Below are 19,156 nucleotides of genomic sequence, written 5' to 3' on the forward strand. Positions count from 1 at the left end.
AAGAGTGATTTGCTAACTGACAAGATGACGGCAGAAAAGAACTGAGAATCCTGATGGTGGGCAGCAGTAAACAAGTGAGACAGCATCTACCCTAGAATACTAGCTCCTGGCCAGGGCTGGAGTGAGCATTTTGGGGCACAGGCATCTTACGGTCTACAGGAAAACGAGACCGTGCAGGTTGGTAAGGCTGCTCTGGGATCTGGCTGGGGTAGAGTTAGGAGAAACAGTGCAGACAGATGAAGAGGAACCACCCCAAGTATGGGAGAGTCCACCCTCCTTTGGTTACACTTTCTGGACCCTTTCTGGGGGCGTTTATCCAGTGAAGTGGGAGGTTTGCAGAAAGAGGCCAATGCACTGGGCTGCGGCAGCCCCAGGCAACCTACTGAGGGCCCTCTGCACCCACAACAGAAGGTGGATATGGGTGGGCTTGCCCTGCCCACGTGGTACCTCACTTGCTGGACTCTGCCCCAGCTGAGTGGGCTCTTGCTGGAAGTGAGGAAGGGCTGGGAGGCCAGAGGCAGAGATTGAAGTCAGGGTCCATGATGGGGGAGAACTGGGGCTTATTAAAGCTTTTGCTTTATGAGGTGCCTGTGAGTGTTTGCAGCATCCTGGTGACGCACAGTGGTTTCCAATGACACAAACACTCTGCGCTCTGGGAGCTGCTGAGAGACCAAACCCCTCCTTTGAAAATGGCATGTAAGACCTGGGGCCCCCCGGCTGGAGTAGAATTTGCTTTATGGAGGATTGGTTTTCTGAGAGAAGACCAAGTAGGGTCAGAATCACACCGCCTTAGCGCTGACCTGTTTACTTTCCAAAGTGTGATGGAGGAGTATTATTAATGGATACTCTCAAAACGAAGGTGGCTTCTTTTATCCAGCTTGTGGTGGCTAAGCCTTCAAGTGGTTACACCGCAGAAACCACAGTGAAATCCCTGGCCGGCAAAACCCAGTCTGACCAAATACTGCCAGCCAACTCTACTTGGGTCTGGTGCTGGAGAACAACAGGTCAGATCCAGGACAGCAGTGGGAGGGGGCAGTGGAGGAGGGTGGGGTTGAGGCAAGATACAAAGTGTCTTGTATTCTAGACACACAGCTGGAAAGCTGATTCCTACAGAAATTCCTACCTTCACGGAGAGCTTGCTGGGTTCCTTAGATGTTGTAGTATCAGGTATAAAATTCTACAGGTTGTGCCTAAGGCAAAACTCTTAAGTCTAAATTACCCTTGAAAATACCTCAAATTGTCCATAAAGAATAGAACCCAGTTATATATATGTGTGTGTGTTACGTGTATATATATATAATGAAGTATAGGTACATGGACATTACCTAAGAGGTAAATAGTAACATGCATATACAATTAATATGCAAAACTGTGGACTTGATATACAATTTAAATAATTTCTTGCTCGCTATTTTCTTTGGCCAATCTCATGTTGTCCTAACTATAAACACTGCATATATGATGTGGCTCCAATGTGCCTAGTACTTAGATAAAGCATTTTTAATCTTCCCAACAATGCTGAGATAACAAGAAGTCAGTTATATAAAGGGGAACATGATGCTCAGTGAAGTTAAGTGATGTTTTTCCAAGGACACACAGCAGTTACGAGTCCAGGCCAACATCCAGACCGACATCTGCCTGGCCATGGCTCCATTTTTCTTTACCAAGAGTCGCACATGACCTGGTTCCTGCACATCTCCCTGTCTCTGCTTCAGACCTGGTGCAAAGGTCTTGGGACGGTGGCAGCAGACATATGTTAATGGAGAAAGAGAAATACTTCCAAGCAATAACCTGTATAGGATACTAGAAAATTGTCCCAGGGTTTATTCCACTGGGTGCACATTTTATGCAAACACGGCTATTTCAAATCCTTGACTTTAGTCCTTGGAAAACTCTCTGACTCTTTGGAGTCCTGCACAAGAGCCATTCATGTATAGTGTGGAAGGGCTGGGACCACTAACAGTAGGAAGAGGAGTAAGGCTCCTGGGCTTTCGGTGCCCTGCTCAGCATCCCTATCTCTGTTAGTGTGCTGGCTGCGGAGTGGGCAGCTGGGAAGGGAGCAGAGATGGCAAGGAGACCTCGGATAGGGCGAGGCTTGGCTGGCTTCCCCGGCTTCCCCATTCCAAGGGTGGGTAGGCCTACATTCACTCTTTGACAGGCAGTTGTCTTCCCTGGAGCAGGCCTGGGAGACCTCCAAGTGGGAAAATCCATTCTGGACCACCCCCATGGTGATCACAGTACAGAGGGTGGCCAGAGTCTGGCACCTCTAATGCTAGGACAGAAAAGACACGTCATGCATTTGACCTGTACCTTTACTTGCATGGCCTGTGTGGAAAGATAAGAGAAAAGAAACAAGGAGAAGTCAGTCAGTTAAAGCAGGGGTCCAAAGCATAAGCATGTTAGTCACAGCTCTTCCACCCCCATTCCTCAGCCAACACGACAGAAAACCAACCACTCTGGAAGCCAGTTGACCATGGCATGAAGAGGGGGCGGGAGGTTAGGATGGAGGTTAATTGGATCGAGAGGACTTACACCCGGACCAAGCAGTACGTCATCTCAGAGACCAGCATTCCAGAGCGTGTGACACACAGACCTAAATGGTCTTCAGATCTGGCCACCCAAGTGACTTTAGATTTCACGCCTTCTCTCCCCCCAACTCCGTCCTGTCGCCTGGGTGGGCTGCAGACAATCTGTCACATAACCAAAGACCCTGATTTTCTTTCTTCCTTCCACCCACCACATTATCACCACCAGAAGATCTGTGGTTACAAAAAGAGTGAGGAGAACTGAGCTGAGGGGCCAGGTATGTGCTTCCCCTAAATAAATGTTTGCTAAAAACCATACTCTAGGAATATCCAAGGTGGTTGAGGATCACCTCAGACCCAAAGGATGGGGCATCTCCCTTCTTGTGCTGTGACCTTCAAATATACCTTAGGTAAAAGGCTCCTACATGCTATAAGTTCTAATTTTATTCTTTTCCTCACATATTGCTAAGATTAGTTAACTCAGTGCATTTCCCTAATACTTGAAATGCTCTCTCTCTTTCATGCATGCTCTCTCTCTATATTTTATTTTATTTTTAAATGTTAGCTGAAATTTTTCATTTTACAAACAAACCTAGAAATTCCTATACCTTCAAATCACTTCATTTCTGCACACTTAATCACTAATAGTTTATGATCATATAGCCGATTTATGTGTGCAATTAAGGAAAAAACAGAGACTCTTAAGGGAAAGGGAGTTGGAGGAATGGAGGGAGGCTTTGGAACTAGGGTGGAGGTGTGCGATCTGAAGCGCTCATTCCCAGGGAGAGGGTAACAGAGGCAGAGACCAGTCAACTCTACATTGGATAATAGAGAGAAAGATGAATTTCCAGAAGCCAATCTGAGAATGAGAAAGTGTGTGTGTGTGTGTGTGTGTGTGAGAGAGAGAGGGAGAGAGAAGAGAGGAGGAGGGAGGCTGGTAAGAGCAGAGAGGATAGAGGAGTGAGTGGAGGCGGCAGGGAGACAGGAAGTGAGAGGGGCGAGGCGGGGTGGGGGCTGGGGGTGGAGGGTGAGGGGTGGGTAGCAGGGGGAAAGGCTGGGGAAAAAGAAAGGGCGAACAGGAAGTGGGAGAGAGAAGGGGGACAGAGGGCCAAAGAGCACTTGAACTGTCCAAGTGCAAGAACAAAGGGAATGCAGATGAAAAAAGGTGGGGGGGGGGGATGAGAGAGACAGGTGGGTGACCGACTGGGGGTCACTGAGGAGGCAGAAGCAAGCTCACACGTCATTCTGCACACCCTCGAGCAGCATCGAGATGTCTTCTCTGCATGTCCCTGTCCTTTCTCAACACGCTGCCATCACACTCACACAGTGCAGTGCCTTTAAACAATGAGGCACCCTCACATTTCCTGCATCACAACCCTTTTGTTTATCATCTTGGTCAAGGAACTGACATTTCTTGGGCTAAATGTGTTCTAACTTACCATTCCCCTCCGAGGAAGCTGTTGCCATTTTTCCAGAAAACAAAACAAGTTTAAAAACAAAACAAAAATCACAGGCTCAGCTCAGTTATGTACAGCTTGACATAGCCGCAAACCGGTGTTATATAAACAACATATGCAATGAGCTCTCCTCAAAACGTGCTTTCGCTGCTGGAAAAAGGACTTATCTTTGAACTGACCTTCCATTAATCAAGTGTGAACAGCGTGGCCCACTGTATATTTTTTCCACTTCCTTTCTGTCTGCAATGGTATGTGTGGCATGTGTGGGCATGCAGCTTTCCAGCACATGTCTCTCTGCCATATGCACTGAGGCCAAGACCATTTATACAACACCAGAATTCAATTAAGAATGGAGATGAAAGCAAGAACAGGTGACTGTTCAGATCAGGTAGAAGAGAGAACATCAAATTTCAGGGTGGCAGTGGGGAGTCAGCTGACACTAAAGAGAACACTCCCTCCCCATCCTCTCAATCCATACTTTTACATCCAAAAAATACCAGAAATAGCTATGGGTTACTGTTTTTTTGGAGGCATGGTATCTCCCTATCTGAAATAATGTGCTGCATTTATGCAATATTATTCAACTCAAGAGATGCATTTAAAATTTACTTTTTAACAGGGCATACTAGTAGAGCTGGGAGAAGTCAGGCAGTAAGCTCAAGCTCATTCTACAAACTGGTAAACTGGGATCCAGAGAAGTTAAGTGAATGATGCAAGGCCATCCTTATACTCATCAGCAGGGCCAAGCCTGGGACTTTTCTTTCCTTTGGTATCTAGTTCCATTTACTACTAACACTGTGTGTCTCAACTGAGGCAACTGAACAATATGAATATTTGTTACCCTGAGGAGTACAGCAAATGTTATTTAACATCCAGGGAGTGGATCCATTACATTCCATCCATTACACTGTAACTTTTACCTTTTCCAGCATCACTCAGGAAAAAACTGGCATACAATGTCAATGGAAATGAAACAAAAGCATGTGCTCCTGTGGACTAACCTTACCAGTAGGGAAGATGCGCCCAAAGACCCTGATTTTCTTTCTTCCTTCCACCTGAATTCTGATTCTGACCATCTTCTGACAAGGCTAATGTACTCTTTTCCTCATTCAATGATGTGAATGAACAATTCCAGGTTAGTTTGTTAGTAGGTTAGTTTTAAAACATCATTCTTTGTCACCTCATCTCGTTCCAAGCGTAAATCCAAGGACCCTGAGTATCTATGCATCACCAGAGGGTTAAGATATCTTTGCCATTTCTGCTCATCTGGGATCCAGATCCCTGTATCAGAGGCATTTCCTTTGCTTTGCTGCCACTGCTGACAATAACAATGGATGCTACCTGGTTCCACCAAAGGCCAAAAGATCTACCCCCAAGTTGAAGGAAGCAAGGAATCCGAGCATCAGTGACTTTCTGTAGGTGAGCAGGGTCAAAGGAGAGCTTGCAAGCACTGTAAGAAAAGTCTTCAGAGGAACTGAGGGACAGATGTCCAGAGATCAAGAGTCTGAAAATATCCTTTCTCCTGTACCTCACACAAGTAGCTGTTTGCCAGAAGTTATATGCAAAATAAACTCTGGAAAATCAAATAAAAATTATCTAAAGCACAAAAGGATACATCTTAAGTAAGATCTCTTTGCAGCAAAGATTCCCCTTGACTGTGAATATATATATACCTAATCTCTCTGCATTGTAAGTGCACAATTTTATTTATCAAATTTACTAACCAGCAGACATTAGATTCTAAACTCTGAGAATAAATTTTTGGATGCTGGAAGAAGTGTTAATGTCAATATAGCTTAAAGATGGAAGGGATGGAAAGTTCAGAGTGACTGCAGCTGACCAGAGCTAGACCAGAGCTAGCTTTGTGAAGTTTTGGGTGCTGAAGTTTTCACTTTTGGTGTCATACCAGTCCCTGGTCTGCAGCTGTGCATACAAAGATCTCCTATTGCAAATGGTTATTTGGAAAGATGCCCCAAGGGCTTCACTATCAACCCTTGACTGTCATCTTCCCAGAGCTGATTCTCACTTCTGAGAGGTCCCCATGCAGCCTCCACCTTCCTGCTTCTCGAAGGCAGCACTGTACCAGCCATGAGAGATGGACATCTCAGGTGTCACACGCCACATACAGTTGACAATACAGTCAGCCCTCGTCGAGGGACACTTCTCAGGGGAAGAGAGTTCAGGTAAGCTACAAGAGCTGGGAATGAAACAGCACGTTTAAGTCAGCCTTGCTTTTGTGTATACCCCTGAAGAAGTGTGTCTGAGGATTCTCTCCCATAAGATGGCGAAGCCTCCTTGTACAGAACTGACTCAGGAGGAGCCCGGGGGGCCAGATCCCCTTGCTCTATTTGTGCTGTACCCTGCCCTGTAGGTGACTGTTTTCGGACAGATGTTTGGAATGCCCTCTTTCAAACATTTCCTATAGTGGGATGGACAAATGTTTGGGTTTCTGAGTGCAACGTGTATGGAAAATAAATAGAAGGCATTAAGAGGTCAGCACAGCTGAAATAAAGCAGTTATGAGATGTTCTGGATAGGAGGAAAATGAGTGCATTGTAAGAAAATGTGCCAACCACATCTTCGAAGCAAAGTAATGTCCTTACAGCTAATTAAAAGGTGGCTCTAGGCACGTGTATTTTTGTAGCTTTTCTACACAGGAAGTACTTCTACTTGAAAACAAGTAAGGGCAGCTCTGGTTTTGCAGACCTCTCGAATGCCTTAGGCAAGTCTTGAAACAAACTTTAGACACACAAAGCAGCTACTTATCCATCAAATGTAATAATGCCCATGCTTATTTGAGAGCAGTTTCTTCTGGCTCATTCTCAAAGAAACAACAGTGGAGATTGTTGGTTTTGTGTGGCTTGACCTGAACGCAGTAGGAGCTTATCCCTTCACACACCCAGGATATGTAGCTTGGTTCAAGGCTGGAGAGCCTTTGGGATTGATTTCTATGGACTTACTTTCGACATCTTGCTTTTGCTGTCTCCAGTTAAAAATGCCAAATTATTAATTTCGTTCTGAATCACAAAATTTTGCTCTTCCCTCTTGAAGTTCTGAGTGGGGGGAACAGAAAAGCAAACATTACAAGACAGTTTTCCGAGGTGTGTACCTTTCACTGCTGACTCCAAGTCCAGGGCCCCCGTGTGTGCTTACGTGAGATTTACACCACAGGATGAAGATCTCTGCCACCATGCGGAAGAGCTGGTCAGAGTCTGCATCGGGGCTTTTGAGCCAGTTAGATCTGAGGCGAAAGATAAATGAATATGCATGTGGAATTCATCAGTGATCGAAACAGTCACACTCTAAAAATTATACCAGCACCAGATGTACACATTTATCCAGATAAAACTGCATCCTCACCAAAGGCATTCTTCAGACAGGCTAAGTATCGATATACTCCTCGCACGCTTAGATATAGACATGCAATTGTTGTAGGTATGTTTGAAGGGCCTACAGTAGTCATTTCCATTTTACTAAAAGATGCCAGGATTATCTCAGCAAACAGACGTTAGAAATCAAAATTTCAAAATGGTCAAAAGTAGGGTTTCTTTGGTCCTTTAAACTGAAGAGATGATTAGAGTTACACTCTATAAGTTTTGTGACTAGCCTCCTTTAATCCACAAGGTTAGCAAGATCAGGAAAATCTTGGTCACTGTGACATACAATCTCATCGTGGACATCTGTTACTGTCAAGCCTCTGAAATTTTGAGTACTCTATAAACAGTTCAGGCCTCACCTATTTTCCTTTCAAAGCCACTTTTATGAATGAAATCTGTAAGAATGTTTTTCACTGATATCTGAAGTGTACAGGCAGAGACCAATACCCCTATGCTCTCTGAAATGGGTTGGAAATTCCCTATCTAAAATACTAGCCTAGGTTAAGAAATTTCACAGTGGTGGCAAGAAGGCTAAACTACCATAGAATTTAGTCACTTCCTAAAAGTTGTCTTGCCTGTAATCATCTTAAACATTTGAATTAAATTATATTTTGAAAGGGGTGGGTGATTTGCCACTTTCAAATATCTGTGTAAAGTAATGCATTAGGAGTTAAATTGTCTATCATCTTTCTTAAAGAAAACTGTGGCTCTCATGAATGGTTTAAAAAGCTCCATGTCCCTTGGTGCCTGCAGGGGAATAGCTATCAAAAGCCAGTTCCCTATACCTGGGATATCAGACTGAATTGTCCTGAGCTGCCTGTACTTTCTGCCCATTCTGTTCATTATTAGGCTAAGGAAGAAAGTAAAGACTCGTAAGGCCAAGACCATCTGTGGACGCCTCTCTCATCTCCTTAGTTCCTTACTGCTTGAGTTCTAGCTTCATGGATGCTTCTGTTTAATCCTTCTTGTTTTCTACTTCAACTAGCCTCTGTTTTATAGATAGATATTACAGGTGATCTGCCCCACATTTATTCTCCTCTTCTTCCTTAGGGAGAAACCCCCACTTGACCCTGGGTGGCCCTGGGTGCTGCTAAGATCACATTACCCAGCCTCTCCTGGAGGACACCTGTGGAACTACCCTCTGATCGATGAGCTGGGAGAGGAGGTCGTTGGATGAGACTCCTGGAATAAAGCTCTCTAAAAAGCATCAGATAGCTGAAGGTGCCCTTCTGCTTTTCTACTTCCTCTCTGGGATGAAAAGACAGCTCCAACTCTAATTGGCATGTTGCACCATAAAGTAACTTTGAAGATGGATGTCAATGTTAAGGACAGGAAGTGAGAAGAGTGAGGGTTTCTAATGAGGAGCAAAAACACTGGCCATGGACTGGATATCTCTGCACTTCCTTTATGTGTGAGATTTAACTTCTACTTTAAGCCACTCTATAAGGTATCCATCACTAGGGGCCAAATGCAATCCAAACTTGAGGCTTGAGATCAGTAATGCGTTTTTATTTCTTTCATATTGATTTTTCAGGAGTGCCTTTTCAGAGTCAAGTGTACCAGCTGTTCCTTCCGCCGAGTTCTGGCCTAAATGAGCTTTACAGACTTGCCCCGTGCCTCTAGTGGGAAGGGACGAGGGCACACATCCTACCCTGCCGAGGAAAAGTCCAGCCACAGGGAATGTGACCTGCAGGAACGCTGAAAACAAAATATCAGGTGAACATCTGCTCATAGGAGAAAGCAGCAGCTTTGGATACCCTGGCTTTCAGCTCAGTGAATTTTGTTTTGAACATCCTTCTCGCAAGAGATGGTTTTTTTTCCTTTGTCTTTAGTGAGGGTCCTTCTTCAGGTTCAGAATGGTGGGTCACATGAACCCACCATTAAATGCTTTCTCCCAGGCACATAAATTCTCTGCTCCTCTCAAACCAGATTTAAGACTATTTGCAGGAGGGCAGAAGAGTCCAACCTTGCCTCTCCATTTTGTCCGAATCTTTTCCTACCCCCAAATGAAGTAGCCAGGTTCTGTCCCCACTGCTCCTAGCCTTCCACAGAACTCAAGATCTCTCTCAACATTCAGACAACTGATCCTTTTGGAGGTACTTAACTGATCTGTGGGTTTCTTTTATCATTGGCTCTCTGTGCTGCCAAAAGGCAGCTGGGAAATGCAAGGCTGTAGGTGGATTTAGAGGTAAAACAGAAAAAAAAAGCAGGAGAATAAAATCTTGGAGAAAGGCAAGAGTGAGAGAGTTAGACTGCTATTTTCAAAATGACAAGTCATCATGTTTTTGAAGAAAGTAAAGCCAGTTATCAGGTTTTGAAAGAAAGTGAAGTCATGCTCCATCAGGTTGTCTGACTAGGTGGTAAGAGCTTATCATCTCTGCCTGGCCCCTGAGCCTTTTGTAGAGGATTCAGCCTGAGGCAGTCACCGCACAGGATTTACCTGGATTCCCTTCAACAGTTTGAGAGGTGAGTTTTCACTCCAAATCACGCTAAAGCTGTGCGTCTCTGTTCAGAGTGTCTCTGATTTCCAGAAATGAACCTGAGAGGCTGATTTGTGCAAAGAGGTTTGTTGAACCTATGTTGATTTATAACCTCCTGGCCTGAGGAGATGGAGCCCTGAATCACCAGGCTATGCCCACAGCATGCTTGGAACTCTTGCTCCTTCTGGGCCATTTTCAGGCTGATCACTGACCCACCAAAGCTTCTCTTCAGATGTCAAAGACACCCGACACACTGCTGTGACAGGGCTGAAGGAAGTACAAAGGTTTAAACAACAAGAGAAAACAGGGGAAGACAGGGCAAGATGGCGCTCATCAATATTTAAAGAGCTGCGTAGGAAGAGACTGGAGTAGTTTTGTGGCTCTAAAGAGCAAAAGCTGAGCTGATAGGAGTTACAGATCTGAACTCAAAATGGTTCAAAGTTGGGGGAATTGGATGAAGGCAGTTCAAGGTATAAACATCCAGTTATAAGATAAATAAGTCCTAGGGATGTAAGGTTAAACATGACTCATCTGATTAACACTGTATGTTACATGAAAGTTGTTGAGAGTAAATCCTAAGTTTTCTCATTACAAGGAATAAAGACTTTTTTGTCTTTTATTTTGTACCTGTGTGGGATGATGGATGTTCCCTCAGCTTACTCTGGCAAGCTTTTCATGATGTATGTAAGTTAAACCATTCTGTTGTGTACCTTACAGAGGGCTTTGTGTCAATTATGTCTCAATGAAATCAGAAGAAAAAAATGAATGAGAAGGAGCTGAAAAAAATGACTTGGAATGTCTGAAACTAGAATGGGAAGGCACACACAGGTACAGCTTTGTCTGTTGTCCATAATCACGGTGGATAATGAGAGGTGGGAAAGGCACCGCTAGGAAAAAGGAAGGGGGTGTTTATTTGTCCAGTTAGATGAGCTGACCTCTATATTCCTGCCAACGCCTCGATCCTGTACTTCCAAGCCAGCCAGTTCTTCAGGGTGAAGAAAGGGCTCATGGAAGGCACAGGCACACACGTAGGAAGGAAGAATTTATAAGTGAGGCTCAGGCAGCCTTAATGCTCCCTGGTGTTCAGGGAAGAACGGGTTGAAAAGTGGAGATGAATGAATTAATGATGATCTCAAAGACTCTCTGACATTGTCATTTTTAGCAACTTTCAAATACTACGTAAGTAGAACACACTCTATCTTCAGTCTTGATCGTCAACAGTGGCAAATGCAATTAGAGAGCTATTTCAGGAGCAGTCCTACCCTACCTTTCATTCTTGCTTTCACCTCAGACTCTGACAAATTCCTTTGCTAACCTGCTAACATAATTATGTTATCGGAAGTGACTAAAATGATGACCCTGAGAGCAGGATTTGAGAAAGTGAGTAAAATTGCCCATAGATAGTTAAGGAATTATATACACACATATACCTATATACAGTATGCATATGTTTATTCTGCAAAGCTAAATATAAGTGATCTTAAGTAAATATTTTAAATAGTAAGTATAATTTACCTTATGAAATAAATGCTAAAGTAGGCATATCCAGACCTATTCCCTGCCCATGACAGAATGGCATACCACTCAAAAAGTTAGCAGTGTTCCCCCAAATGTCTCCAAGTCTTTTCAGTATCTACGATGGGGTATTTTAAAATTAAACCACTCCAAACTTCCATTTTAGGTCTCAAAGCTTTGGGAAGGTGTGGTATAATAAAGTATCTATTTGGTCTTTGCCTTCCACTGGGACCAGCTGTTCATTGTTCCTTTGTCTGCTCATGAATATAAGGTTTCTATGCTTGCATTTCCTCCTTGTTGTTGTTTAGTGGAAAAGTCTTTGCGACGCTATGGACCACAGCACACCAGGCTCCTCTGTTCTCTATTTCCCAGAATTTGCTCAAAATCACGTCCCTTGAGTCAGTGATGATCTAACTATCTTTATTCAGCTTAAATTCCATGATCAATGTTTATAATTAGCCTATTGTATACACCTTCATGCCCTAACCCATTTTTCTTCTATCAGACTCATTTTGCAAAACCCCAACCCTGGTTAAGTCCAACTCTCTACCTAGTCTCAGCCTGTACGTGGCAGCCAAGTTGGCTGGAGAAAAACACAACTTGCTGATGGTCCCACTTTAAATCCATGACCACAGATCTCAAGTGGGGCCACTGATGCTGCCTTGCAACCATACCACACCGCCCTGGTCCATCCACTCCCCCCACTTGCCCCAGCCATTGCCCCAGACTGTTTGCTTCCTCCTCAACCCTCCAAGTACATTCTCCCCACCCTCCCGCTCAGTTGATGTTCTTGCTTCCTACTTCACTGAGAATGGAAGCAACCAGAAAAGGACTCCTACAGTCTGCCAGCCATAATACATATGGGCGTGTGCACGTGTGTGTGTCTGTCTGTCTGTGTGTCTGCCAGCAGCAGCAGCCATGCACCCTGCCCTCCTGCCCGTCACTGTAGATGAACGATCTCAGGCTGATCCTCTGCCTGTTTGAATGCATTGCTTTAGAAATTCTCTCTCCCTCTTACATCATCAATTTCTCTTCTCTCCATTGGTGCATTCCCATTCATAAAGAAACAAGTTGAAAAGTCTCCCATCTTAAAAACTCTCCTCTTGAACCTATTCTGCATCTAGCTAGCAGCCCATTTTTCTGTTCCCCTTTAAAGTGAAACTCCCTGTGGGACTTCTATAATGTTCCAAGGGTTAAGAATCTGCCTTCCAATGCAGGCTATGTGGGCTCAATTCCAGGTTGGGGAACTAAGATCCCACATGATGTGGGGCAACTAGGCCCACACACTCCAACTAGGGAAGCCCATGCACGGCAATGAGATGGCCTTGTGTCCCAACAAAAAAACCTCATGCAGTGCAACTAGAGAAAGCCAGCATGCTGCAAAGAAGATCCAGAGCAGCCAAAATAATTAAAAAAAAAACAAAAAAACAAAAAAACACCTCCCTGAACAAGTTGTCTGTAGCACTATCTCCAAGTCTTTTTCTCCTATTCTCTCCCAACCTGCTCCAAAGAGGCCTTCAACTCCATCACTTCATTGAAACTGCTCTTATCAAGGTCACCAATCATTTATTCATTACTCTTCCCTTTGGAAGTCCTTTGTGAAATCGGTACCTAGGACACAACATGCTGTTGCTTTCCTCCTGTCTCAATGGTGGCTTCCTCTCAGCCTCACTTGCTGGCTCCTTCTCTCCCACCTGACCTGTGTACAGGGGCTCAGTCCTTGGAACGCTTCTCTCCCCCTCTCAAGCCTCTGTTTATCTCATTCAGTCTCATGGCTCTAAAAGACCATATACCAACATGTAGGCGACTCTCAAATTCTTAGGTCCACACCAGAGTGAACTCTGGACTCATATAACTGCCCACCTGACGTTTTCATTTTTATATTGAAGAGGCAACTCAAATTAACATGTCTGAAAGGGATCTCTTCATCGTCCCCTAAAAAAACTTCCGTACCCACAATCCCCTCCAACTTAATTGCTGGGAACTCCCTCCTTCCATTTGCTCAGAATCATCTTTGACTCATCTCTTTCCTCTTAATTCCAGTCTGCACGTCCCAAAGGCTCTACCTTTAAGATGTTGGGTTCAGAATCTGACATATTTTGTCAACCTTCATTGCTACCAGCCTGGCCCCAGCCACCACCAACTCTTTTTTTTTTCCCTTTTAAATTGTAGTAACATCCAAGTCAACTTACTCATTAGCAACATTTAGTGCCTTCACAATGTTGAACCACCACATGACTAACTGCAGAACATTTCAGGACTCTGAAAGGAGGCCCCAGGCCCACTAAGCGGCTCCCATCCCTCTCTGCCCCAGTCCTGGCACCACGAGTCTGCTCTGTCCACTCCACATCAGCCTCAGCCCTTGACTGGGTCACTGTGAGCCTCCCAGCCGGCCTCCTCACTTCCTTTATTTGCCCCGATCCCTCACCACAGCGCTTGAAGACTGAGTCAGATCACATCACAGCTTAGCTTCAACGCTGCACCAGCCTCTCATCTCACTCAGAGGAAAAGCCCTGTACTCTCGGCCCCGTGGAAAGAAACTGGCCTCTCCGACATCTCCCGATGCTCTCCCCACCCCTCAGCTCCTCTCTCTCTGGCCTCCCTGTGATCCCCTGAGCATCCCCACCCGTCCCTTCCTCGGGGCATGCACCACATGTTCCTTCTTCCTGGGAACAGACCTCCTCCCCAGATCCACATGGTTTCTGACCTCACCTCCTTCAGGTCTGTGTTCAAATGTCACCTTCTCAGTAACATCCTTTTAAAACTGCCACCTGGCTCTCCTGATTCCATTTACTTTGCTTGTATAATTTACTTAGGTAAGTAAAGTATATAGGTAAATATATAAGTACATAAGGAAGTATACTGTAAATGTCCAAGTACTTTGTTTATGTTTGCTCGCCCCACTCTTGCCAGAGTGAAAGCTCCCTAGGCCAACATCTTTTTGTCTGTATTGTTCGTGCCTGTCCTCTAATGCCTAGAACAGTGCCTGACAGTCAGTAACCTCTCTTGAATGAGTGTGTGACGGAAGAGCAGGGGGTGGAAGGGGTCGCTGCTGCCCTGCTTCAGTGGCCTGTGAGGATGAAACGGGTGGCCAAGCCACTGATCATGCAGAACCTCTGGTGACGGAAAGCGCTGCCCAGAGGTCCCGCAGCAGGGATGGAGGCAGCGGGGATGCTGGTGGTGGCAGCCGTGACTTTCCTCTCTCGCCTGCAGCAGAAGCCAGTCCCACCCCTCCATCGCGGGCCGGCCCTGCCCAGACGCCTCGGTACCTGTTGTTGTCCACGTAGCGGATGAGCATGGGGTAGAAGGCGTAGAGGTCTCTGCAGAGGACAGCGAACTCGTCCAGGATGAGCAGCTCGGCCTCCTGCGTGTCCCCTTTGCTGTCGGCTCTCAGCTGCTCCTCCTCCTGCACGGTCTTGACGGCCTTCTTCTTCAGCTTCTCCAGGGTCGGGATGAAGTGGCTTTTCAGCAGGTCCGGCCTGGCTTTGCTGATGATCGGTTGGGCGTACACTGTGTTTGCAAACAAAGGGCCTCCCCCTCATTCCACAGGTTATGACAGTCGAGAAAAGGAAAGAAGGGACCCTCAAAGGTGAGGCTGTGGAAAGCCGTTGACTCAGACTGGCACCCTTCCTTCATCTTCCACTTGGCATGTCTGTCTCGTGAAGTCACAGTTGCTGGGGTGGGGGTAGGCATGGATGGAGCTACAGGAGAACGTCCCTATTTCTGTTTTGCTTCTTCAAGTTATGAGAGGAGCCACCGCTGAACTCATTATGCATGGCCTTTGCTATATCTCTGAGCTCTTCATAACGGGCCATCTTGTTTCATTTTAGAACAGTGGCTTTGGCTCACTAGTTACATTATAAATTCCTTGAAGGGAGTCTTTTATGTATATAATCAGCACTGTGCTGAGTCAAGAGTACATACTTAACACTCTGCCTTCTGGTTATTTTACAGAAAAATCTCTTAAAAATACACGAACCCTGAGAAACTCATAGTTTCTCAGCCCCCAACATGTGAGAACTGCCAGCCTATTGTCTTGGGGCTCCTCTAGGCCCTGAGAAAAGCAGACAAACTACTATCATCTATAATGAACTGAAAGGCAGGCTAAGGTGGCCACTAAAGTCAATAAGCAGAAACAAGTAGGACTTGGGACTATGATTCTAGCCCTTTTAAAGAGAAAGATAAAACCTACATGTCTCATTGACTTCTTTATATGCAATATGCTATTGGCCTAATTCATAATAAAGGTCAGAATCAGAGTAATTATTTAGATATGTGAAATGAAATTCTCAAGAGTCATGAACCATTCACAAAGTACAATACGTATTTTGTGTATTTCAAAGTTCTTTAATGTAGGACTTTTCAGTTGGAAACAGCCTATACTCCAGCACTTTTTAATCTCGCTGTGCCTCATTTTTTGCTCCATAAAAAAAGACTTTTTTAGAAAGAGAAGGTGAAGGCAGTTCTCTGTGGCAATGTGTTAATCAAGAAGTCGAAACTTAGCACTATGATGGCTCACATTTCATACCCTGGTCCTCACCAGGGTGCACCTCTGCTTTGGACCTGGAATCAGAGTGGTTCTTCCAGATATGGGTGATTTGACGTTGCTCTTGAAAACTGACTTTGTTTACACACCAGGAATGAAGTGGCCTGACTGAATGAGATCTGGAGACACTTGTGAAATAACAGGCCAAGTTAAGTTCTCATCAGCGTGCGCTGACTTCTTTCCTTTGTACCCCTGGGGAATCTAAGGGAGTTCATCCTTTGATTTCCTTCCTTCTCTTAAGCCAGATTTACAAATGTAGAGCCCTCAACAAATTACTTTAGGGTTAACAATATTCTTGGGCTAAAAGGTAAGAAAGGAACACAAATTTACCTATTCAATTACCTATGTTTCCAGGGGCCTATACTATCCAGGAGCCATCAGTAAGCAAAGTATTTATTAATATAATTTGAATCTCAGTTCATTTCAGAGACAGGAAGAAGGTAGGACATTTTCTTCTTTGGTCTTGCAGAGGGGTATCTACTCATTTGTCCAGGAAGCTAATAGCTCCTATTGACCCAATGGCTGTGTTTCATGGTCCAGGAAAACTGTAAGGGTGAAACAGCTACGGTGGAACTGTGTATCTAAATTGCAGGTCTATCAAAGGCAATGACTTTAGCTTCTGTCTCCTCTGACTTTACTGTGACAGAGGACCCTAAAATCTTCATGGTTTCCTGACTATGAAAAATGTGGTTATTAATTTTCCAAGCCTCTCCTTTTTTTTTTTTTTTTTTGAGAACAGAAAATCAGTGAGTAACACTCACTAAGAGCCTACTGCATGCAAGGAGTTCTAGAGGAATACAAAACAAACCCAAAATTCAAGTGATGCTACTGTGAGCCTAAATCAGAGAGTGTCTTAGAAAGCATAAAGTGAAACACAAATGCGAGAAACTTACAGTACAGCCCAGATGGGAGTGACTTTCATACATGTGGAAAACACACAGGGTCACTTACCCAGAAAATATGAACAATTATTACTGTAAGAGCAAATGGGATTCTTAAGTACCAAAAGCAAATGAGCAATGATCATCAGAATCTTGCAGTTTATCAAGAAGGGCTTCCTGGAGATTTGAGGGGCTAGATTAACTGGGGAGTCAGGCAGGAGCACTGGCTCCAGGAAGCCCTATAGGGGAATAAGTCAGTTCTTTTTACCGTTATATATCTAAGGTAGGGAGGGGGGATAGATTAATGACAGACTAAGAGAAGAAAAAGAGTCTAGGCATCTCGATGCCAGGGCCGAAAGACACGCGTGGTACCTGCAATGCGCTTCATCCAGGAGGCCTCGTCGATGCCCAGGTTGTTGTTGATGATTTTCAGAATGTTGCCCAGGATGACACTGAGGTGTTCAGACGTGACCTTGGTGCACCAGGGCCCTGCGCTGGGGGGCAGGTGCTCGGGCCCCCGCTCCCACCAGTAGGACAGGTAGTTGCAGAGCATGGGCAAGATGACCTCAATGACGTGGGGCATCTCTGTGTACCGGGCCCCTGATTCGGCCAGGTCGTTGATTTCCTTCATCAGGCCTTCCAGCTGGGGGATGTCGGGGCACATCTCCTCCACTGTGTCTGGCATCCCCAGAACTGACCGAGAGGATACAGGAATAATAAAGGGACAGTGATTCAAAACAAACAGAGTGCAACCTTCTCTCTCTCTCTGTCCACCCCTTCTTTGGTCTTGAGACATAATTTTCCACCCCAGAACCTCAAACAAGTAAGCACTGGATATGTAGGAGCTATTGTAAAGGATGCAGTTTCCAGAGGCTGGGTTATCTTCCAGATGTTCTATTCAGGTCAAAACACTTTCACTGAATCTTAAAGGAACATAACAGACACGGCTGAGGGACATTTCATAAGACTTCTCTGTGAAAAAGTCAGTCTCTTGGCTTCTCCCTCCTGGCCTCAGTGTATGCGCTGCAGGAAAGGCAGGACGCAAAGCAGAAAAGCAACCCATAGATATCAAGCTGCTAATTTGTGGTTCAGTCACCCAGATCATGTCTGTACTGTTTTGAAAAGGAAAAAGAAACCTCTTGCATCAAAGATTCTTTTAGCTGGACCAGAGACAATGCTTTCCACCTAGCTGAAATCTGTAGGGGGAGGGGGGCAGGAAGCATTGCACATACACTGATTTCTGCATTTACAAAAGAAATTACTGATGATCTGAAGTAACCTTTGCCAAGAGCTCTTGTCAGTCACTTAGACCTTTTTGTTTTTGAAGGCTTATAGACAAGGAATAGTGAGTTAGCCCTGTCTTTTCCTCACAGTGAATGACTGAGGTCACTTCACTGAACAAGGACAGACAGGATGAGATGATTACGGAGTTCAACATGAAACACTGTTAGGTACAAGGATGGTAAATGGAAAAAGCCAAGGGGATATCTGTCCTGTTCTTCTTAAGGCAAATGACACTCTTTTCCTCCAAGATAGGAGGTGAGACCAGAAGCAACCTGAAGTTGCTGATGGGTGAGATGCATATAAGGGCTCTCTGTGGCAAGGCATGGCCCAGTGGAGAAAGAAACAGGAACCAGAAGCTCTGCAGAGCATCCTGGTCAGCGGCTCATGTGCAGACTCCACCCACAGGCTAAACTTCTCAGAGCAGGGCCAAAGCACCAGGCATCACGGAGCCTAGGAGTCAGAGAAGCAACAGGAAAATGTGGTGCCTTTCAGATCCACCAGCGGGGCACATTAGACCCACTAGAAGATTTGAGGACATTATTTTTGATATTAAAAGTAAAGCACAAAGCTCTCAGGAATTTCAAAGGAAAAAGCAGAAAACTTCAAATAAAATGTGACATTTAGTGAGTTGGGTTCTACCTTCAGGCCCTGTGCCAAGGGGTTACTGCTGGTGTGAAATCTCTCTCTTCTAGATTTTAAGTCCATAGGAATGGAAGGGTTAATGAAGAAGAGGCCACAGCAAAGGCTTTGGCTTTTAGGAATATCAGTCAATTGAAGGGTCTGTCTTGATTTCCTTCATGATTGTACTGCCTGGAGCAAAGATACAAAATAATCCTGTGAAGACAGACTAAGAGATGGAAAGAGAGTACAGGCATCTTGGTTCCTGGGCTGGGGTGGGGAGGAAAGGCACTTGGGATACCTTCATCCAGGAGACAATGAATCCGCAGCTGATACAAGCGGGATGGTGTGCAGCCGCAAATCAATGGACTCGGAAGAAGCTCCCTGCTATGGAGTAGGCCCTGCATGGGATGTCCTAACACTTGCCCTAATTATGCTTTTCTCTTGCTATTGGTATGGCCTTTGGTAAGTAGA

The 19,156-nt window shown here is 45.0% G+C and overlaps 1 protein-coding gene across 1 annotated transcript in view; it reads right to left on the bottom strand.

Moving 5' to 3' along the window:
• The window catches only part of RYR3 (ryanodine receptor 3), a 546,114-nt gene that overhangs the window by 51,200 nt on the left and 475,758 nt on the right, over positions 1-19,156 (bottom strand). Inside the window, 4 exon segments of the mRNA XM_070468944.1 lie at positions 6,942-7,034; positions 7,135-7,222; positions 14,623-14,863; positions 17,153-17,473. Coding sequence (XP_070325045.1) covers positions 6,942-7,034; positions 7,135-7,222; positions 14,623-14,863; positions 17,153-17,473 — 743 coding nt within the window.

The sequence above is a fragment of the Odocoileus virginianus genome, chromosome 6, assembly GCF_023699985.2.
Source record: "Odocoileus virginianus isolate 20LAN1187 ecotype Illinois chromosome 6, Ovbor_1.2, whole genome shotgun sequence".
Classification (NCBI taxonomy): Eukaryota; Metazoa; Chordata; class Mammalia; order Artiodactyla; family Cervidae; genus Odocoileus; species Odocoileus virginianus.